The 20,687-nt window shown below is 43.8% G+C and overlaps 1 protein-coding gene and 1 long non-coding RNA gene across 10 annotated transcripts in view; one reads left to right on the top strand and one right to left on the bottom strand.

Moving 5' to 3' along the window:
- The window catches only part of GAB3 (GRB2 associated binding protein 3), a 266,527-nt gene that overhangs the window by 33,550 nt on the left and 212,290 nt on the right, over positions 1–20,687 (bottom strand). For all 6 annotated transcript variants that reach the window (XM_056539100.1, XM_056539102.1, XM_056539099.1 and 3 more), the window contains one exon: positions 2,756–2,969. In XM_056539100.1, the coding sequence (XP_056395075.1) occupies positions 2,756–2,969 (214 nt within the window). The remainder of the gene's footprint in view (positions 1–2,755; positions 2,970–20,687) is intronic.
- The window catches only part of LOC130290902 (uncharacterized), a 176,702-nt gene that overhangs the window by 13,188 nt on the left and 142,827 nt on the right, over positions 1–20,687 (top strand). The gene's annotated exons all lie outside the window — the stretch shown is intronic.

The following is a 20,687-nucleotide window of genomic DNA, read 5'->3' as shown; positions in this document are numbered from 1 at the left end:
ATGTTTAATTTGCACAGCCCACTGTTCCAAAGATCTGTCAGACACCAGTGGGGTGTAAATTCTCACTGCACCCCTTATTACATTCCATGAGGAGTGTAGTTTCCGAAATGGGGTCACATGTGGTTTTTTTTTTTTTGCGTTTGTCAAAACCACTGTAAAAATTAGCCACCCCTGTGCAAATCACCTCAAATGTACATGGTGCACTCTCCCTTCCGGGCCTTGTTGTGCGCCCCCAGAGCACTTTGCGCCCACATATGGGGTATCTCCGTAGTCGGGGGAAATTGCATTACAAATTTTGGGGGGCTTTTTTTCCCTTTTACCTCTTGTCAAAATGAAAAGTATAGGGCAACACCAGCATGTTAGTGTAAAAATCTTTTTTTACACTAACATTCTGGTGTGGACCCCAACTTCACCTTTTCATAAGGGGTGAAAGGAGAAAAAGCCCCCCAAAATTTGTTAGGCAATTTCTCCCGAGTACGGAGATACCCCAAATGTGGCTCTAAACTGTTGCCTTGAAATACGACAGGGCTCCAAAGTGAGAGAGCGCCATGCACATTTGAGGCCTTAATTATGGATTTGCATAGGGGTGGACATAGGGGTATTCTACGCCAGTGATTTCCAAACAGGGTGCCTCCAGCTGTTGCAAAACTCCCAGCATGCTTGGACAGTCAACGGTTGTCCGGCAATACTGGGAGTTGTTGTTTTGCAACAGCTGGAGGCTCCATTTTGGAAACAGTGGCGTACCAGACGTTTTTCATTTTTATTGGAGAGGGGAGGGGGGCTGTGTAGGGATATGTGTATATGTAGTGTTTTTTACTTTTTATTTTATTTTGTGTTAGTGTAGTGTAGTGTTTTTTACTTTTTATTTTATTTTGTGTTAGTGTAGTGTTTTCAGGGTACAGTCACACGGGCGGGGGATTACAGCGAGTTTCTCGCTGTGAGTTTGAGCTGCCGCGCAAAATTTGCTGCATCGCAAACTTGCAGCCTGATACTCACTGTAAGCCCCCTGCCCATGTGAATGTACCCTGTACAGTCTATCAGTGCATGCTGGTAGTTATAGATTTGCAACAGCTGGAGGCACACGGGTTGGAAAACACTGAGTTAGGAAACAGACAATGTTTCCCAACCAGTGTGCCTCCAGTTGTTGCAAAACCACTACTCCCAAACATTCTCAGGCATGCTGGAAGTAGTGGTTTGGCAACATCTTTAGAGCCAGATGTTGCTGAACTACAACTCCCAGCATGCTTGGAGTTGTAGTTTTAGCAACATCTAGAGGACTACAGTTTGCAGACCACTAATACAGTGGTTCCCAATATGTGCCCTTCCAGATGTTGCAAAACTACAACTCCCAGTATGCCAAAACTGTCCAGGCATGCTGGGAGTTGTAGTTCTGCAACATCTGAAGGGCCAGCTGTTACAGAACTACAACTTCCAGCATGCCTGGACAGTAAGGGCATGCTGAGGATGTGTAGTTTTGCAACATCTGGAAGGGCACAGTGGTCCCAAAACTGCGGACCTCCAGATGTTGCAAACCTGCAACTCCCAGCATGCCCGGACTCCAAGGGCTGTCTGGGCATGCTGGGAGCTGTAGTGTAAGGGGACCAGATGGAGCAGTCCAGATTGCTTTATGGCGGTCTGGACTGCTGCAAAGGTCCTGCGCCGCTGCCAAAGATCCACTCACCTGTCGCCACCGCCGCTGTCTCCGCCGCCGGGATCTGGGTCTTCAGGGACGAGGAAAGTACCGGGGCCGGGCCCCAGCACTCCCCCGTCCCCCGCCGTGTCCTCCGGTCTTCCTCCCGTTCTCTCCGGACTTCCAGGGGCCGGGCAGGGCGGGAGGAAGTAACCACCCCCCCCTGCGATTGGTCGGTTAGCTAACCGAGGAATCGCAGGGGATAGTAGGAGGTGGCTGGCTTGCCACCTTGCTCCTATACTTCAGCATGGTCTTGGCTGTCTGTGGCAACCAGCATCATGCAAAATTACCGGGCGGTCGGGTCCCAGAGACCCGATCAGCCCGGTAACTCCGCAGATTGCAGGGGCGATTTCCCTCGCGATTTGTGACGATCGCCGACATGGGGGTGTTTAACTGGTGCCAGAAAGTTAAACAGATTTGTAAATTACTTCTATTTAAAAATCTTAATCCTTCCAATACTTATTAGCTGCAGAATACTACAGAGGATATTTATTTATTTTTGGAAAACAGTGCTCTCTGTTGACATCTCTGTCCATTTTAAGAACTGTCTAGAGTAGGAGAAAATCCCCATAGGAAACATATGCTGCTCTGGTCAGTTCCTAAAATGGACAGATATGTCAGCAGAGAGCACTGTGCTCGTGATGTCAGCAGAGAGCACTGTGCTCCAAAATGAAAATAATTTCTGCTGTAGTATTCAGCAGCTAATAAGTACTGGAAGGATTAAGATTTTAAAATAGAAGTGATTTACAAATCTGCTTAACTTGATTAGGAAAAATGTTTTTTCCCCCGGAGTACCCCTTTAAATGCAAAACCAGTCTCAAATGTGTAGTAATTTTTTGTTGCATTTAGAACTTTGCGTGTCGGATTATTTAGGCCCATAAAAAGCCAAATAAAAAGAGTTCACAAAAATGGCCATTTTCTGTCTTACAATACTTGTGTCTATATAATTTATTACTTTCTTATCTGTTTTTCTGTAGCTGTTGTTTTTGGACACAAAAGGCAGGTGATGCCGGGAAGAGGATGATTTATCATTTAACTGCTGAGATTCCAGTCTGGCTCACGCACCTGGCAGTATTCAGTTTCCCACTCTCACAATTGGATAAGATGAGATAGTCTGGGATGAATATTGATTCGGATTCACTTCTGTTGTCTTCTGTCGAGGTATCAGCAGCTGAGCTGTCCACAGAGAAGGACGGGTCTGTGATCCTTGACGTGTGAGTGGAGACTGCTGGGGAAGCTTGGACGGAGGAGTTGGTATGAGGAAGGCTCTCCACAGAATCTGTTTAAAAGAGTAATCCCAGTGTTAGCATATTTACATGTCTGGAGACTGTACACATGCCATTTATTAAGTATCCAGGCAGGACACAGCAAAGTCCAAATTGTACCAGGTGTTTATATTTCCTAAGAACACTGTTTCCCTGGCTGATAAACAGAGCACATGGAGTGGGGCCAACAAATGAACTAAAAAATGATTCTGAGAACTAGCCTGTTTACATAATAACTGCTTCATGGGATGAAAATCTGCAGCAGTTTGTGCGGAGATCTCTCCAGATTCCATTAGATTCCCATGAAAGAACGAAGCAGAGGCTTAGTATAGTCTATAGTAGCCCACGACACAGGACGGGCCCTTAATATGCAGCTGGTCTACAATTATAGAAGCACTTACAACCTTGAGGTTCTTCATAGAACACAATAAAGGAGTTATTTGGCATAAAAACAGGTCTATTTTTCAATAAGGAATGCTACTTGGGCTGTACCATATTGCAGCTCCGTTCCATTCAAGTGAATAAGGCCGAGCAACAATACCAGATAAAGCCCCATTCAGAGCTGCAATACCAGACATAGCCCATGAACAAGAATGGTGCTAATTTTAGAAGAAAAAAAAAAGCAGTATGCTCTAGCACAGACTTTAATAGGGTCTGTAGTGTTATGGTTAAAAGGTTGGAGCAACAAGACAATTTTGCCTGCAACAGGGGTCCCAAAGCCAAAGGTTCCTGTATCATGCTGCAGTTACACCTAAGGTCAATGAATGAGTTCACATTGCAACCCACAAGTGGCCACTTCTGCAACCGAACAATCACAAGAAATTCATCTTAGATGGACTTCTTCCGATTGCCAGGTCAAGGTTGCTGCTACTGTCACTTTTGGGCCATAGTGCAGCCCCATGAACTTACCAAAGCTGCGATGCAGAATGGTCCACACAGCATGACATGATTATGTATTTACCACAATGTTCCATTTCATGCAGCTTTTTTTAAAATACTATACCAGGGTACACAGAAGCTTGTATGTATGAGAGGCTGTCATCATCTTCCCTAATTTGCTGTATAATCTCATGGTGTCCATACAATCCCCCAGAGAGCAAGACACGGTTCTTACAATAGCTCTTCATACATTGCTATCTTTATATAAGCACTAAGAAAATACACTTGACAGCAACAGTCTTATATTGGTACTCTACTGCTTAAAGGGGTACTCCGCTGCTCAGCCTTTGGAACCAACTGTTCTGAACACTGGAGCCCGCACCGGGAGCTCGTGACATCATAACCCCGCCCCCTCATGCCGCCACACCCCGCTCCCTCAATGCAAGTCTATCCCAACACTGAGCAGCGGAGTACCCCTTTAAAGAGGACCTGTGGTCAACCCCCTCCAAAATGAGATTGCATTATCATTAAATAGCTGAGAGTGTCCTGATCACATGATTCATGACTTTTACAATTTCTTGATACACTCTTCCATTCCCAAGATATGTGGGTTTATAGTTTTCCTGATAATTCAGGGAATCAGTCAAATGGGTGTGAACTTTATTTTAATAATGGGAGTGAATGTTTGATTATGGGCAGGATTATACAATCAGGGTGTGTGCTCTAGGCACACATGCCCCTCAATGTAAAATATCCACACCCCCTGACTGTATAATCTCACCCATCTCTTCATATTCACTGCCATTGCTACATTTAAGTTTCGGCCCATAACTGATTCCCTGAATTATATCTCAGGGATGGAAGGGTGTATCAAGAAACAGTAAAAAGATATGCTATCAGGGCACCCTACGCTATTTAGGGGCCACAGATCCTCTTTTATTCAGTACAGTAAGTATTTATAAACACATTTCCCAAAATACTTGATAAACAGACATAATGAGATGAGAAATAAGGCACTGTCTATAGAATTAACACTATGTTTTCATGACTGCATAGCATAGCCACTATCTAGACTTGTGCAATCTCTTTGAACTACATAGTGGCCTAAAAGCACCAAGCACATTTGAGTTATGTTTTCAAAAATTAAATGTGTAATCCCTTAGGGATGGATTGCTATATTCTTATGTCCCACCACCATAAAAGCATAAGTGTAGCCATAGCAAGCACAGTACATGCTATATGGCCAGTGGTTGAGGGGCTCTACTCAGAACATTGCACACTTTCGTAGCAAATAAGTGGCTTTATGCCTAGTAACTAATGTCCATTCCTTTGATTATTGCTTCTTATGCGTATGTTTCAGCCTATTGTTATTAGGAGGGGGAGGGGGGCAATCTCATTTTTCTATAGATTCCATTAAACTCTAGTTACACCTCTGCATCAAAGAGGAGTCCAGGTATCTGCCAATCGCACCCTTCCTTTACTCGGCTTGGTAAGGATTGCGTTACTTTCCTCTTTGTACTTACACAGCCCGAACAGATTATAATAAATAGGATATTACGCCATTGTTACTAGAAGAAACTTTTAAAATCTCTGCTATAAGAACAATGGTTCATCCCTTTTAGGGCAGAAACTCATTCTAAATAACAGTGTTTTGTACGCAGTCTCTTTTCTTTGAACTACATTATTCACAAGAGAAGGTTTATAAGTGAGGTAGTAACATGTAGAGACTTTGGCTCGCAATAAGACTAAGATTCCTATGGTTTTATATAGCAATAAGTTAGAACCCATAATTTTTTCTTTATTTAGACTATAAGACAATATTGGATGCCTATTGAGAATGGAATTCTAAGTCATGGAATGAGAAAACAAAGCGAACGATTTGCTAAGCAAAATGCACTAGAGATTTTAAATAATATTTTACTTGACATGTTTGTTGTGTGTGTGTGTGTGGGGGGGGGGGGGGGGCATGTAGACAAATTTCGGGGTAAGCATAGTCGGAAATGTGCCAAGTTTATAATGATTTGTGCACAAAGCGCAGGCCAACCAACAATGGTGGAGTAAGGAAAAATGTCTAAAATGTCTAACAAGATGCATCAAATTTATCATACAGCGTACACCACTATGATAAATTTAGTACTTCTTCTGCCTGTCTTGTCTAGTTTTATGCTGAGTAAATTTAAAGGACAACTGCAGCTTAATATACACTTATCCCCTGTCTACAAGATAGGGGATAAGTGTTTGATCGCGGGGGATCCGACCGCTGGGACTCCCCACAATCTTCTGTATGGGGCCGCGGTTGTGCCACGGCTCTCCCGTGCAGGGGGCGTGCCTGCCGCAGCATGACGTTGCGGCTGGCACGCATCCTCCATGCATCTCTATCGGCTCCCCCATAGAGCTGTATGGGGACGGGGAGGAGATGGGGCGTCACCGTCGACCTCTAGGTCGACGCTACGCGCCTTAGCCCTCACTATGAGCGCTAATGGCGGCACCCCGTTAGGGAGATCTCCGGGGGTCCCAGCGGTCGGACCCCCCGCGATCAAACACTTATCCCCTATCTTATAGATAGGGGATAAGTGTATATTGCGCTGCAGTTGTCCTTTAACACACTATTTAATATACTATTTAAGTTGACATACTAAGATAAAATCTGCTTCTTCAGTGAAATACACAATTTATCATCTTTGACTTATCTAGAACTACCACAATATGCTTTACAAAGTAATCTGATAAAGTCTGGACTGTTTAATAAGCGTAAATATTAAAAATAAGATAACAGCTCTAATAGAAATGATCATTTACTTAGTGTTATAAACAAACCCCACCCCTCCATCTTCTCCTTTGGCTGAAAGCTATTTCGAAGGATCCAGAATTTTTAACTCCAACATGCACAACCCTTCTTTCCCTCGACATCTGGTGAGACTGAGGACAACCTCATGTGCATTGCTTATTCTATAGTCAATATGTAGCAGATTTTCACTGCAGATTTAAACAAAATCTGTGGTTATATTTTAGCAAAATCCACGTGTAAAACATATGGCCTTTGCTGTAGAATCACTTTAAGACCAGAGAGTGGTGCTCCCCAATACATTGTTTAATAAAATGCAGTAATGGGAGAGACCTTAGTGTTTTCATGGTCCACGCAGATCACTATGGTCTGCTGTATTCTTTGGTCCTTTCTGTTAACCAAATGACACAAAATATATTTGTGCTGTCATCTCTGATAGAACAGACCTGTATGTATAATATGCTGTCCTTAAAGGAGTCCTTTCAGCAACTAAAGAGTTATCTATAGGCTGACCTTACAAATGGGGAGAATTTTATTGTGCAGTGTCGGTATGCTCCTCAGAAGGGAACCGCCAGGGACCGAGCATACAAATAACTTTTTAGCTGCTGGGACAAGTCTTAAAGGGTGTATTTACACATACAGTATATTGCACATATTTGATGCTGCGGTCTTTTCACAGTGGAAAATGCGCAGCAGAATACATTGAATGCAACTTCAAAGGGGTCTGCTGCAAATTTTACACTGTGGAAATCCAGCAGTGGCTTAAACTTGCAGCAGAAAAGTCACTGTTAACCCACCCAGGTAAATGTACCCTTAAAGGGTTTTGTCTTCCAGGACTTTTTTCATTGATGGACTATCTACAGTATAGGATAACAATATCTGACCAGAGGGGAGCTGACACCTGGCCGTCTGTTAGGCAAAGCTGCAGTGCCCCCAAACACAGTAAAAAGCGATGGAAGCACACAGCTCTGTATTTTGTAGTGGCTGGGCTGGGTTACTGCAGATAGGCTCTGATTCACATAAAAAAAGAGCTGAGTTACAGTACCCCAACACCACAACTACACAGAGCTGTGTGCATCCAGCTCTGTTCATTGTGTATGTGGGTGTTGCAGTTCTGTTCATTGTATATGTGGATGCTGCAGCCCTGTTCATTGTATATGTGGATGCTGCAGCCCTGTTCATTGCTTATGTGGGTGCTGCAGCTCTGTTCATTGTGTATGTGAATGCTGCAGCTCTGTTCATTGTATATGTGGGTGCTGCAGCTCTGTTCATTGTATATGTGGATACTGCAGCTCTGTTCATTGTGTATGTGGGTGCTGCAGCTCTGTTCATTGTGTATGTGGGTGCTGCAGCTCTGTTCATTGTATATGTGGGTGCTGCAGCTCTGTTCATTGTATATGTGGGTGCTGCAGCTCTGTTCATTGTATATGTGGGTGCTGCAGCTCTGTTCATTGTATATGTGGGTGCTGCAGCTCTGTTCATTGTGTATGTGGGTGTTGCAGCTCTGTTCATTGTGTATGTGGGTGTTGCAGCTTTGTTCATTGTGTATATGAATGCTGCAGCTCTGTTCATTGTGTATGTGGGTGCTGCAGCTCTTTTCATTGTGTATATGAGTTCTGCAGCTTTGTTCATTGTGTATGTGGGTGCTGCAGCTCTGTTCATTGTGTATGTGGGTGCTGCAGCTCTGTTCATTGTGTATGTGGGTGCTGCAGCTCTGTTCATTGTGTATGTGGGTGCTGCAACTCTGTTCATTGTGTATGTGGGTGTTGCAGCTCTGTTCATTGTTTATGTTGGTGCTGCAGCTCTGTTCATTGTAAATTGCCGTACATGTTGGCACCCCTGAAATTTTTCAAGAAAATGAAGTATTTCTCACAGAAAAGGATTGCAGTAACACATGTTTTGCTATACACATGTTTATTCCCTTTGTGCGCATTGGAACTAAACCAAAAAATGGAGGGAAAAAAATCAAATTGGACATAATGTCACACCAAACTCCAAAAATGGGCTGGACAAAATTATTGGCACCCTTTCAAAATTGTGGATAAATAAGATTGTTTCAAGCACGTGATGCTCCTTAAAACTCACCTGGGGCAAGTAACAGGTGTGAGCAATATCAAAATCACACCTGAAAGCAGATAAAAAGGAGAAAAGTTTGCTTAGTCGTTGCATTGTGTGTCTGTGTGTGCCACATTAAGCATGGACTACAGAAAGAGGAGAAGAGAACTGAGGACTTGAGAACCAAAATTGTGCAAAAATATCAACAATCTCAAGGTTACAAGTCCATCTCCAGAGATCTAGATTTGCCTTTGACCACAGTGCGCAACATTATCAAGAAGTTTGCAACCCATGGCACTGTAGCTAATCTCCCTGAGTGTGGACAGAAGAGAAAAATTGATGAAAGGTGTCAAAGCAGGATAGTCCAGATGGTGAATAAGCAGCCCCAAACAAGTTCCAAAGATATTCAAGCTGTCCTGCAGGCCGAGGGAGCATCAGTGTCAGCATGAACTATCTGCCAACATTTAAATGAAATGAAATGCTATGGCAGGAGACCCAGGAGGACCCCACTGCTGACACAGAGACATAAAAAAGAAAGACTACATTTTGCCAGAATGAACTTGAGTAAGCCAAAATCCTGCTGGGAAAACATCTTGTGGACAGATGAGATCAAGATAGAGCTTTTTGGTAAAGCACATCATTCTACTGTTTACCGAAAATGGAATGAAAAGAACACAGTACCTACAGTGAAATATGGTGGAGGTTCAATTATGTTTTGGGGTTGTTTACCTGTTTCTGGCACTGGGTGCCTTGAATGTGTGCAAGGCATCATGAAATCTGAGGATTACCAACGGATTTTGGGTCGCACTGTACAGCCCAGTGTCAGAAAGTTGGGTTTGCGTCCGAGATCTTGGGTGTTCCAGAAGGACAATGACCCCCAAACATATGTCAAGAAGCACCCAGAAATGGATGGCAACAAAGTGCTGGAGAGTTCTGAAGTGGCAGCAGTCCAGATCTAAATTCCATTGAACACCTGTGGTGAGATCTTAAAATTGCTGTTGGGAAAAGGCGCCTTCCAATAAGAGAGACCGGGAGCAGTTTGTAAAGGAAGAGGGGTCCAACATTCCGGCTGAGAGGTGTAAGAAGCCTATTAATGGTTATAGGAAGTGACTGATTTCAGTTATTTTTTCCAAAGGCTGTGCAACCAAATATTAAGTTAAGGGTGCCAATAATTTTGTCCAGCCCATTTTTGGAGTTTGGTGTGACATTATGTCCAATTTTCTTTTTTTCCTCCCTTTTTTGGTTTAGTTCCAATACACACAAAGGGAATAATCATGTGTATAGCAAAACATGTGTTACTGAAATCCTTTTCTGTGAGAAATACTGCTATTTGCTGCAGGTCTGGCAAATAGCTGATCAGTGGGCATGGCGGGTGTCAGACCTCCACCAATCAGATATTGCTCTTATATGCTGAGGATAGGCCAACAATGTAAATGTCATGGAAAGCCTCTTTAAATAGGGCAATACATGCAGTGGACAAACCATGCTAAGATTTTTGCATTGGCTCAACAAGTTTCTATAATTTTCATCACTTTTGCTATGTTATAAAACACAAGCTACATTACAGGTTAAATTATTCATGTGACTTTTACATTCACTATAACATATCTACAGGTCCATGCTCAATAGATATGGAGAGTAAATGTTCTGCAGCATGAAATCACAATGCGAGCACAGCAATCCGTTTTTTGCAGTATTTTTACACCAGATGGACCACATGGCAGGAACAGTTGTGTCCTGTCAGGAAGTGTCTAGCTGCAGATGTCCTCACAATATTCTCCCAGCAGTTACTGTACAGTAATAGGGGAGAGCAGGCTTGTTACACTCCTCGCAGACTGGCTGCAAAACTATCCTCTTGTTACCAAAATGTGTGTCATATCTTCAATTACAGAACATGATTTTTGTGCAGGGTCCAGAGACATGTATAAGTATTGTTACCTACACACATTTGTCAACGCCAAACGCAGAGTTAAAGGGGTTATCCACTATAAGGTGATTTTAGTACATACCTGGCAGTAATGGACATGCTTAGGAAGGATCTGCGCTTGTCTTAGGGCTAAATGGCTTTGTTGTGATATTACCAGAACAATGGCTAGCAGATCCTAGCAAATCCAACAATCCCATTTTCCTCCCTCCCACACAACAGTCATTTTGTATGCTGGTAAAAATAAATATTGGGGTGAAAATCACATAAGAATTGTGAGAAAACCGTCACACACAGGTACAGACACTATATTGTGAACTACACTAACTGTACAGCCCCTGTAGCATAGTCAAATAAAAAAATTCCTGGAATACCCCTTTAATTCAGTCCCTTAAAGGAGTAGTCCAGTGGTGAACAACTTATCCCCTATCCTAAGGATAGGGGATAAGTTGCAGATTGCGGGGGGTACGACCGCTGGGGCCCCCTGCGATCTCCTGTACGGAGCCCCGACAGGGGGCATGTCGCACGAAGCGGCGGCCGACACGCCCCCTCAATACAACTCTATGGCAGAGCCGAAGCGCTGCCTTCGGCAATCTCCGGCTCTGCCATAGAGATGTATTGAGGGGGCGTGTCGGCCGCCGCTTCGTGCGGGGGTCGACACCCGCTATCTAGCCAGAGAGCCTGGCCCCCGTACAGAGAGATCGCAGGGGGCCCCAGCGGTCGGACCCCCCGCGATCTCAAACTTATCCCCTATCCTTAGGATAGGGGATACGTTTTTCACCACTGGACTACCCCTTTAAACATGAAATAAATTGATGTATTACATTGTACTCATTTGCCATCCTTATGAACTGTAATGCAATTCTGCAGAAGGCATCTAAGTAAAAATGTGACATCACAGGGGTAGCATGTAGTCACACAGCAAGATTAAGGTAGGAGACCCTTGGGCAAAAAAATAGGGTTGACTAATAAGGACAACTCCTGTACATATGTCCTAGTAAGGCATGCAGACATCATAGAGGGGGTTCCATTAGGATCCCTCTATATTCCAGAATACACCCCCTACCTTCCATGCATTACAACGGTACACTTTACATCTTTCCAAATTCTTGTGTTTTAGGCTGGGTTCACATCACGTTTTTACCAATACGGGACCACATATGGCTGGGGGGAGCTAAAACCTTGTGCTCCCGTATCCCTGCCGTATGCCGCCCGTATGTAATTCATTTCAATGAGCCGACCAGAGTGAAACGCTGACTCCGGTCGGCTAATTTTTGCCCCGTATGCGGTTTTCCCACCGCACCTAAAATGGTAGTCAACCACGCTTTGAGGTCCAGTGGAAAACAGCATATGGGGCAAAAATTTGCCGATCGGAGTCAGCGTTTCACTCCGGTTGGCTCATTGAAATGAATTACATACGGCCAGCATACAGCAGGGATATGGGAGCGCAAGGTTTTAGCTCCCCCTAGCGTATGCGGCCCTGTATTGGTAAAAACGTGATGTGAACCCAGCCTTACAGCCGGGAAGGTTGTGGAGCGCTATATTACCCTGAGAAATTGGTGCTGTTTTCCTACATATAATCTGGCCATGCATACCCATGTTACATACAACAGGGAGCTCTCTATCAAGCTTAAAGTGGGCAGAATTAAAGCCCTTTTACATGGACCGATTATTGACCGAATGAATTTTCAAAGAAACACTCATTCCCAACAATCGGACTGTGTAAAATGGTCAGCTATCAACTTAAGAACAAGTAAACTCATTCGTCATGTGATTGGATCAATTATTGGCCCAAATCACCCTATGGATGGTGTAAAGGTTCAGTAAACAAGTGCTGATCACAAAGATCAATGCTTGGGATTTTCCCCCCCAATGGCCCATCTAAAAGGGCCTTCATTCTGCAGAGTACATTAGTATATTGTTTGTTTTATTAAGAAAAGAGGTTGTTGAAATGAATTAGGACATATGGATGGATTTTTCTCTGTCAGACTAAGGCTGGGTCCACACTACGTTTTGTCCCATACGGGAGCGCATACGGCAGGGGGGAGCTAAAAGCTCGCGCTCCCGTATGTGACCGTATGCGCTCCCGTATGTCATTCATTTCAATGAGCCGACCGGAGTGAAACGTTCGGTCCGGTCGGCTCATTTTTGCGCCGTATGCGCTTTTACAACCGGACCTAAAACCGTGGTTGACCACAGTTTTAGGTCCGGTTGTAAAAGCGCATACGGCGCAAAAATGAGCCGACCGGACCGAACGTTTCACTCCGGTCGGCTCATTGAAATGAATGACATACGGGAGCGCATACGGTAACATACGGGAGCGCGAGCTTTTAGCTCCCCCCTGCCGTATGCGCTCCCGTATGGGACAAAACGTAGTGTGGACCCAGCCTAAGCCAGTTGATGTATATGAATTTCATATAGTTGCCAGGGGACTTTTTTTTTTTTTTTTTTTACCTGTTTCAAACCACAGGCAGTATTAAAGAGATACAGGCAGTAGAATTCCTAGCCACTTTTATTTACTCTGACATTTTTGGACATTTAAGAGAAATCATAGTTTTAAAAAGCCACCAGGACCCATACAACTAGTTATTGGGGGGGCTCCCAGTGGCTGCTACCCACCTTGCTGGCGATAAGCGACACACGTAGGAAGGGACACATTACTCAGGGCTGGTGGGATGAAGGTCAGCCACAAAGCCTATCACTACTTTTAGACTATGATTTCTCTGAAATGTCTGAGTATATCAGAGGGAATGATAGTGCCTTAGAATCCAGCTGCCCTTATCTGCTCGATGCTATGGTTTAGGCAGCATGAAACACATGACAGCTTCCCTGTAAATGGTTTTAACCTCCATTAAAACATCATATTCACATGAACTCTAGCCATGGTTCAGCAATTCCACACCTGAGGAAGTTAAAGGGGTACTCTGCCCCCAGACATCTTATCCCCTATCTAAAGTATAGTAGATAAGATGTATGATCGCGGGGGGTCCTGCTGCACCCAGCATTCGTTTAGAGCGTCGGGTGCAGTGCCGGAGGTTTGTGACATCACAGTCATGCCCCGCTCATGACATCACGGCCACACCCCCTCAATGCAAGTCTATGGGAGGGCGCATTAGAGATGTCACACCCCCTACCATAGACTTGCATTGAGGGGGCGTGGCTGTGACATCACAAACCTCTGCCCCGCATCGCCAGTCATCCTTTGGATAGGGGATAAGATGTCTAGGGGCGGAGTACCCCTTTAACTGTCCTTGCCATCAGTTGCCTACAGTCTTACTCATTTCATGGCCAATTTCTATAGTAAGTAACTTGGCCTCCGTATATTGCACATGTTATCCAGAGGGTGATGGTTACTGGTCCCCTCATGTTGTAGCGTCACTTTTTAGCTTTATAAATTTAGCCTCTTTATATGTTGTTGTTCAAATAAAATGAAATTTGCTTTGATTTATTAGGGTGTGGATTTCCTTTGTGTTTTCTTTCCTTTGTATGGTTTAGCCATCTGTGATGATGATTCTTTATTGACGCCCATTTACACAAAGCAATTGGCAGTAAGGGATTGTCAAGTTTATGATATAGTTACATGTGCAGTACATCTGCTTGCAATTATTGGCATGGTTATCATATAAACATGTAAATCTAAAATCAATTTACTAAACCTCAGTTGCATTTTTTGATTATTTTTATATGACTCGCTGAAGGCTGGAAACACACACAGCAGTTCTTTTTTTTAACGAAACTGCCACTGAAGTTTTTTGAGCCAAGCACAGAAGTGGATAAAAAAAAAAGGGAAATATGAAATGAACCATTTATACTTCTCCTTCATCATAGATCCACTTCTGTCTTTGGCTCTAAAACGGCAGTGTATGTTTCTACCTGAACACTCCCAGAAAAACGTGCTATTAACCTCTTAAGGACGCAGGGCGTATGGATACACCCTGCATTCCGAGTCCTTAAGGACGCAGGGCGTATCCATACGCCCGTGGGAATTCCGGTCCCCACCGCTAGCCGGTTGGGGACCGGAGCCGGATGCCTGCTGAAATCGTTCAGCAGGCATCCCGGCATATCGCCCAGGGGGGTCATTATGCCCCCCCATGTCGGCAATCGCCGCAAATCGCTGGACAATTCCTTCCTGCGATCTGCGGCGATTCCGGGTCAATCGGGTCTCCAGTGACCCGGTGACCCGGAATTACTGCCTGTTCTGGTGCCACCTCACGATCGCCCTGATTCATCGGCCGGATTACCGGCCGACCAATCAGGGCGCCTGCTGCGGGTGTCACTCCCGCACTCGCTCCGCCCCTCTTCCGGAGGGCGTGAGCGGGTGCGGGAAGACGACCCCGGGTGCTGGGGACCCCGATCCCCGGCGTCCATGTTGGGATCGGGGCCCCAGGAGCGATGGCGGAGCGAGGGACTGACCTGCGATGGAGCAGCAGCAGGAGGTGAGTTACAGCCTCCTGCTGTTGCTTAGCAACAGCTCCCAGCATGCAAAAAGGGCATGCTGGGAGCTGTAGTTATGCAACAACAGGAGGCAGACCACCACAACTCCAGCATTCCCTTATGGGCATGCTGGGACTTATGGTTTTGCAACAGCTGGAGGCACATTTTTTCTATGGAAAAGTGTACCTTCGGCTGTTGTATAACTACAACTCCCAGCTTGCACAAACAGCTAAAGTGCATGCTGGGAGTTGTAGTGGTGCATCTGCTGGTTGCATAACTACAACTCCCAGCATGCCCGTTGGCTGTCGGTGACTGCTGAGAGTTGTAGTTTTGCAACAGCTGAAGGCACACTGGTTGTGAAACCCATTTTTTTTTTTTTTACCTAACTCAGTGTTTCACGACCGGTGTGCCTCCAGCTGTTGCAAACTACAACTCCCAGCAGTCACCTTACACCATGCACCGTACATGCTGGGAGTTGTAGTTTTGCAACAGCTGGAGGCACACTGGTTTTGAAACACTGAGTAAGGTCACAAACTCAGTGATACATAACTAGTGTGCCTACAGCTGTTGCGAAACTAAAAGTCTCAGCTTGTACAGTCTGTCAGCGCATGCTGGGAGTTGTAGTTTTGCAACAGCTGGATGTCCCCCCCCAATGTGAATGTACAGGGTACACTCACATGGGCGGAGGCTTACAGTAAGTATCGGGCTGCAAGTTTGAGCTGCAGCAAATTTTCTGCAACAGCTCAAACTGCCAGCGAGAAACTCCGCCCGTGCGACTGTACCCTAAAAACACTACACTACCACAAAAAATAAAATAAAAAGTAAAAAACACTACATATACACATACCCCTACACAGCCCCCCTCCCCAATAAAAATGAAAAACGTCTGGTACGCCACGGTTTCCAAAACGGAGCCTCCAGCTGTTGCAAAACAACAACTCCCAGTATTGTCGGACAGCCGTTGACTGTCCAGGCATGCTGGGAGTTTTACAACAGCTGGAGGCACCCTGTTCGGGAATCACTGGCGTAGAATTCCCCTATGTCCACCCCTATGCAAGTCCCTAATTTAGGCCTAAAATGCGCATGGCGCTCTCACTTTGGAGCCCTGTCGTATTTCAAGGCAACAGTTAAGGGTCACATATGGGGTATCGCCGTACTGGGGAGAAATTGTGTTACAAATTTTGGGGGGTATTTTCTGCTTTTACCCTTTTTAAAAATGTAAAATTTTGGGGAAAAGAAGCATTTTAGGTAAAAATTATTATTTTTTTTTTTACATGTGCAATAGTCGTGAAACGCCTGTGGGGTATTAAGGTTCACTTAACCCCTTGTTACATTTCCCGAGGGGTCTAGTTTCCAAAATGGTATGCCATGTGGTTTTTTTTTTGCTGTCCTGGCACCATAGGGGCTTCCTAAATGCGGCATGCCCCCAGAGCAAAATTTCCTTATAAAAAGCCAAATGTGACTCCTTCTCTTCTGAGACCTGTAGTGCGCCAGCAGAGCACTTTTCACCCCCATATGGGGTGTTTTCTGAATCGGGAGAAATTGGGCTTCAAATTTTGGGGGGTATTTTCTGCTTTAACCCTTTCTATAAATGTAAATTTTTTGGGAAACCAAGCATTTTAGGTAAATTTTTTATTTTTTTTTACATATGCAAAAGTCGTGAAACACCTGTAGGGTATTAAGGTTCACTTTACCCCTTGTTACGTTCCCCGAGGGGTCTAGTTTCCAAAATGGTATGTCATGTGTTTTTTTTTTGCTGTCCTGGCACCATAAGGGCTTCCTAAATGCGGCAAGCCCCCAGAACAAAATTTCCTTCAAAAAAGCCAAATGTGACTCCTTCTCTTCTGAGACCTGTAGTGCGCCAGCAGAGCACTTTTCACCCCCATATGGGGTGTTTTCTGAATCGGGAGAAATTGGGCTTCAAATTTTGGGGGATATTTTCTGCTATTACCCTTTTTAAAAATGTAAAACTTTAGGGAAACCAAGCATTTAAGGGAATTTTTTTTTTTTTTACATATGCAAAAGTCGTGAATCACCTGTGGGGTATTAAGGTTCACATTACCCCTTGTTACGTTCCCCGAGGGGTCTAGTTTCCAAAATGGTATGCCATGTGGTTTTTTTTGCTGTTCTGGCACCATAGGGGCTTCCTAAATGTGACATGCCCCCCAAAAACCATTTGACGCTCCTTCCCTTCTGAGCCCTCTACTGCGCCCGCCGAACACTTTACATAGACATATGAGGTATGTGCTCACTCGAGAGAAATTGGGTTTCAAATACAAGTAAAAATTTTCTCCTTTTTACCCCTTGCAAAAATTCAAAAATTGGGTCTACAAGAACATGCGAGTGTAAAAAATGAAGATTGTGAATTTTCTCCTTCACTTTTCTGCTATTCCTGTGAAACACCTAAAGGGTTAATACACTTATTGAATGTCATTTTGAATACTTTGGGGGTGCAGTTTTTATAATGGGGTCTTTTATGGGGTATTTCTAATATGAGGACTCCTTCAAATCCACTTCAAAACTGAACTGGTCCCTGAAAAAAAGCGAGTTTCAAAATTTTGTGAAAAATTGGAAAATTGCTGCTGAACTTTGAAGCCCTCTGGTGTCTTCCAAAAGTAAAAACTCATCAATTTTATGATGCAGACATAAAGTAGACATATTGTATATGTGAATAAAAATTAAAATTATTTGGAATATCCATTTTCCTTACAAGCAGAGAGCTTCAAAGTTAGAAAAATGCAAAATTTTCAAATTTTTCATCAAATTTTGGGATTTTTCACCAAGAAAGGATGCAAGTTACCAAAAAATGTTACCACTAAGTTAAAGTAGAATATGTCACGAAAAAACAATCTCGGAATCAGAATGATAACTAAAAGCATTCCAGAGTTATTAATGTTTAAAAAAACAGTGGTCAGAATTGCAAAAAATGGCCGAGTCCTTAAGGTGAAAAAGGGCTCAGTCCTTAAGGGGTTAAAGGGGTTCTCCGCTGCCCTGCCTTTCGGAGCTCCGCTCACAGAGTCCGGAAGTTCATTACTCTGAACGCTGTGTGCTGGCTTCCATGTTCATGGCCGCCCCCTCGTGACGTCACGCCCACCCCCTCAACGAAAGTCTTTCGTTGAGGGGGCGGGCGGGATGTCACGAGGGGGCGGGCGTGACGTCACGAGGGGACGGCCACGGACGCGGAAGCCCGCACACAGAGTTCGGAGTAATGAACTTCCGGCGCTGCGAGCGGAGCTCCGGAAGGCAGGGCAGCGGAGAACCTCTTTAAACTGCACTTTTATTAGGGTCTCTTAAAGGGGTACTCCGGTGGAAAACTTTTTTTTTTTTATCAACTGGTGCCAGAAAGTTAAACAGATTTGTAAATTACTTCTATTAAAAAAATCTTAATCCTTCCAGTATGTATTAGCTGCTGAATACTACAGACGAAATTATTCTCTTTTTGGAACACATAACTCTCTGCTGACATCACGATCACAGTGCTCTCTGCTGACACCTCTGTCCATTTTAAGAACTAGGAGAAAATCCCCATAGAAAACATATGCTGCTCTGGACAGTTCCTAAAATGGACAGAGATGTCAGCAGAGAGCACTGTGGTCATGATGTCAGCAGAGAGCTCTGTGTTCAAAAAAAGAAAAGAATTTCAGCAACTCATAAATACTGGAAGGATTAAGATTTTTTATTAGAAGTCATTTACAAATCTGTTTAACTTTCTGGCACCAGTTGATGTAAAAAAAAAAAAATGCTTGCCACCGGAGTACCCCTTTAAGAACCATCCGAACAAGACATAAAAACCTCTAGCTGAACACTTCTATTATTTGCAGTGAATTTATACTTGTTCCAGTTAGATGGGTCTTAACATATGAATCTCCTGTTTATATGCCCCAGTACTGTACTAAGAAACAAGAACTTTTTTTACCCAATTTATCACAAAGCTGCAGCAGAGATGATATGAGGACATTCAAGGCAAACCACACAGGACATTGCTGATTTTGCTATTGCTTCACTAGCTGCTATAAACACAAAAATACATTCTTTTAGCCCCAATTTCCGACTCCGGCTCTTTCCATTATTTACACCCTGAGTACCCGCAGCTTAAAGGGGTTATCCAGGAAAAAACCTTTTTTTATATATCAACTGGCTCCAGAAAGTTAAACAGATTTGTAAATTTCTTCTATTAAAAAATCTTAATCCTTTCAGTACTTATGAGCTTCTGAAGTTAAGGTTGTTCTTTTCTGTCTAAGTGGTCTCTGATGACACGTGTCTCGGGAAACGCCCAGTTTAGAAGCAAATCCCCATAGCAAACCTCTTCTAAACTGGGCGTTTCCCGAGACACGTGTCATCGGAGATTACTTAGACAGAAAAGAACAACCTTAACTTCAGAAGCTCATAAATACTGAAAGGATTAAGATTTTTTAATAGAAGTAATTTACAAATCTGTTTAACTTTCTGAAGCCTGTCGATATATATATATATATATATATATATAAAAAAAAAAGTTTTTTCCTGGAATACCCCTTTAAAGCTAGTGCTCACTACCCTTTACCTAACCTTCAGTCTCCTCAGATCTGCCAGTCTCCCCTGGGTGCAGAACAGCCCCAGCACTCTTCTCTGAGTCTGGTAATAGTATCAGTGCATTGTGCATTAATGGTATATTGCAGCAGCTGGCTGAATAAATTATGTATAAGGATTTTCTAACTAGAGAAAGGAGGGAAAAAGGTTTCTTTTTTTTTTCGACAAGACCTAGTGCAGATCCATATGCAGAGTAGAAATAGCCTAGTGCCGTGTTTCCCAACCAGGGTGCCTCCAGCTGTTGCAAAACTACAACTCCCAGCATGCCTGGACAGCCAACGGCTGTAGGGGAAATTCCGTAGTGGGAACCTAGCCTAAGGGTCTATTCACACAGCAGAATTTCCGCTAGCAGAATTCCGCAAGAGGAAATTCAAAAGTGTGAATAGGAGTGCGGAAACCCATAGAAGTCTATGGGCTTTAATTTGAGGCAGAATTCCACCGTTTAAATAGATTCTAACACTGGCCGCAGTTCGTAGCTGTCTAATACCTCTCTCCAGTGCGAGACCCAGCGCAAGGTGATTCTGGAGACTGGTTTTTGTACAGCTACCAGCTGTGGAGAACATCAGGAAATGAGGAGAACGGTACCTCTGTTGGGGTATTTAGGCACCAAATTCAAAATCATTTAAAAAAAATGACTGTTAAAGGGGAAAGGAAACAAGGATCACAACAAAGATATACTGTGTTGGTACTGTGCTTTGTTTGTATCAAAATAAGATATTGTACTGTTTTTTAGCTGGATATTGCCATTAGACTAAAATTTGTAGGGAGTATCTAGACCTTCATACAACTAAAGCATCCCAATATCTTAAAAAGAATTGTAGCACCTATTTGACCAGTTTCTTCCCATTATCCATGGTTAAGGTAGAAGATAGAAGGAAACTGTAGAAACAATAGAATCTGGCTATAACTTTCTAAATGAGCCATCATAGCAGTTCTGCAATACATCTGATCTAGTACCAGAGGCTATTATGTTAGTGCTGTGGATTATTAACAAGCATTCCAATGAGGTCACTTGTGAAACAAGTGTTAACACTAGAAATGTATCTGGAACAGTAAACACTGGTGAGTGTGGTCTCATTGGAATAA

The sequence above is a fragment of the Hyla sarda genome, chromosome 9 (assembly GCF_029499605.1).
Source record: "Hyla sarda isolate aHylSar1 chromosome 9, aHylSar1.hap1, whole genome shotgun sequence".
NCBI lineage: Eukaryota > Metazoa > Chordata > Amphibia > Anura > Hylidae > Hyla > Hyla sarda.
The sequence above is the reverse complement of the archived record's forward strand: the minus strand, read 5'-3'. Positions and strand labels throughout refer to the sequence as shown.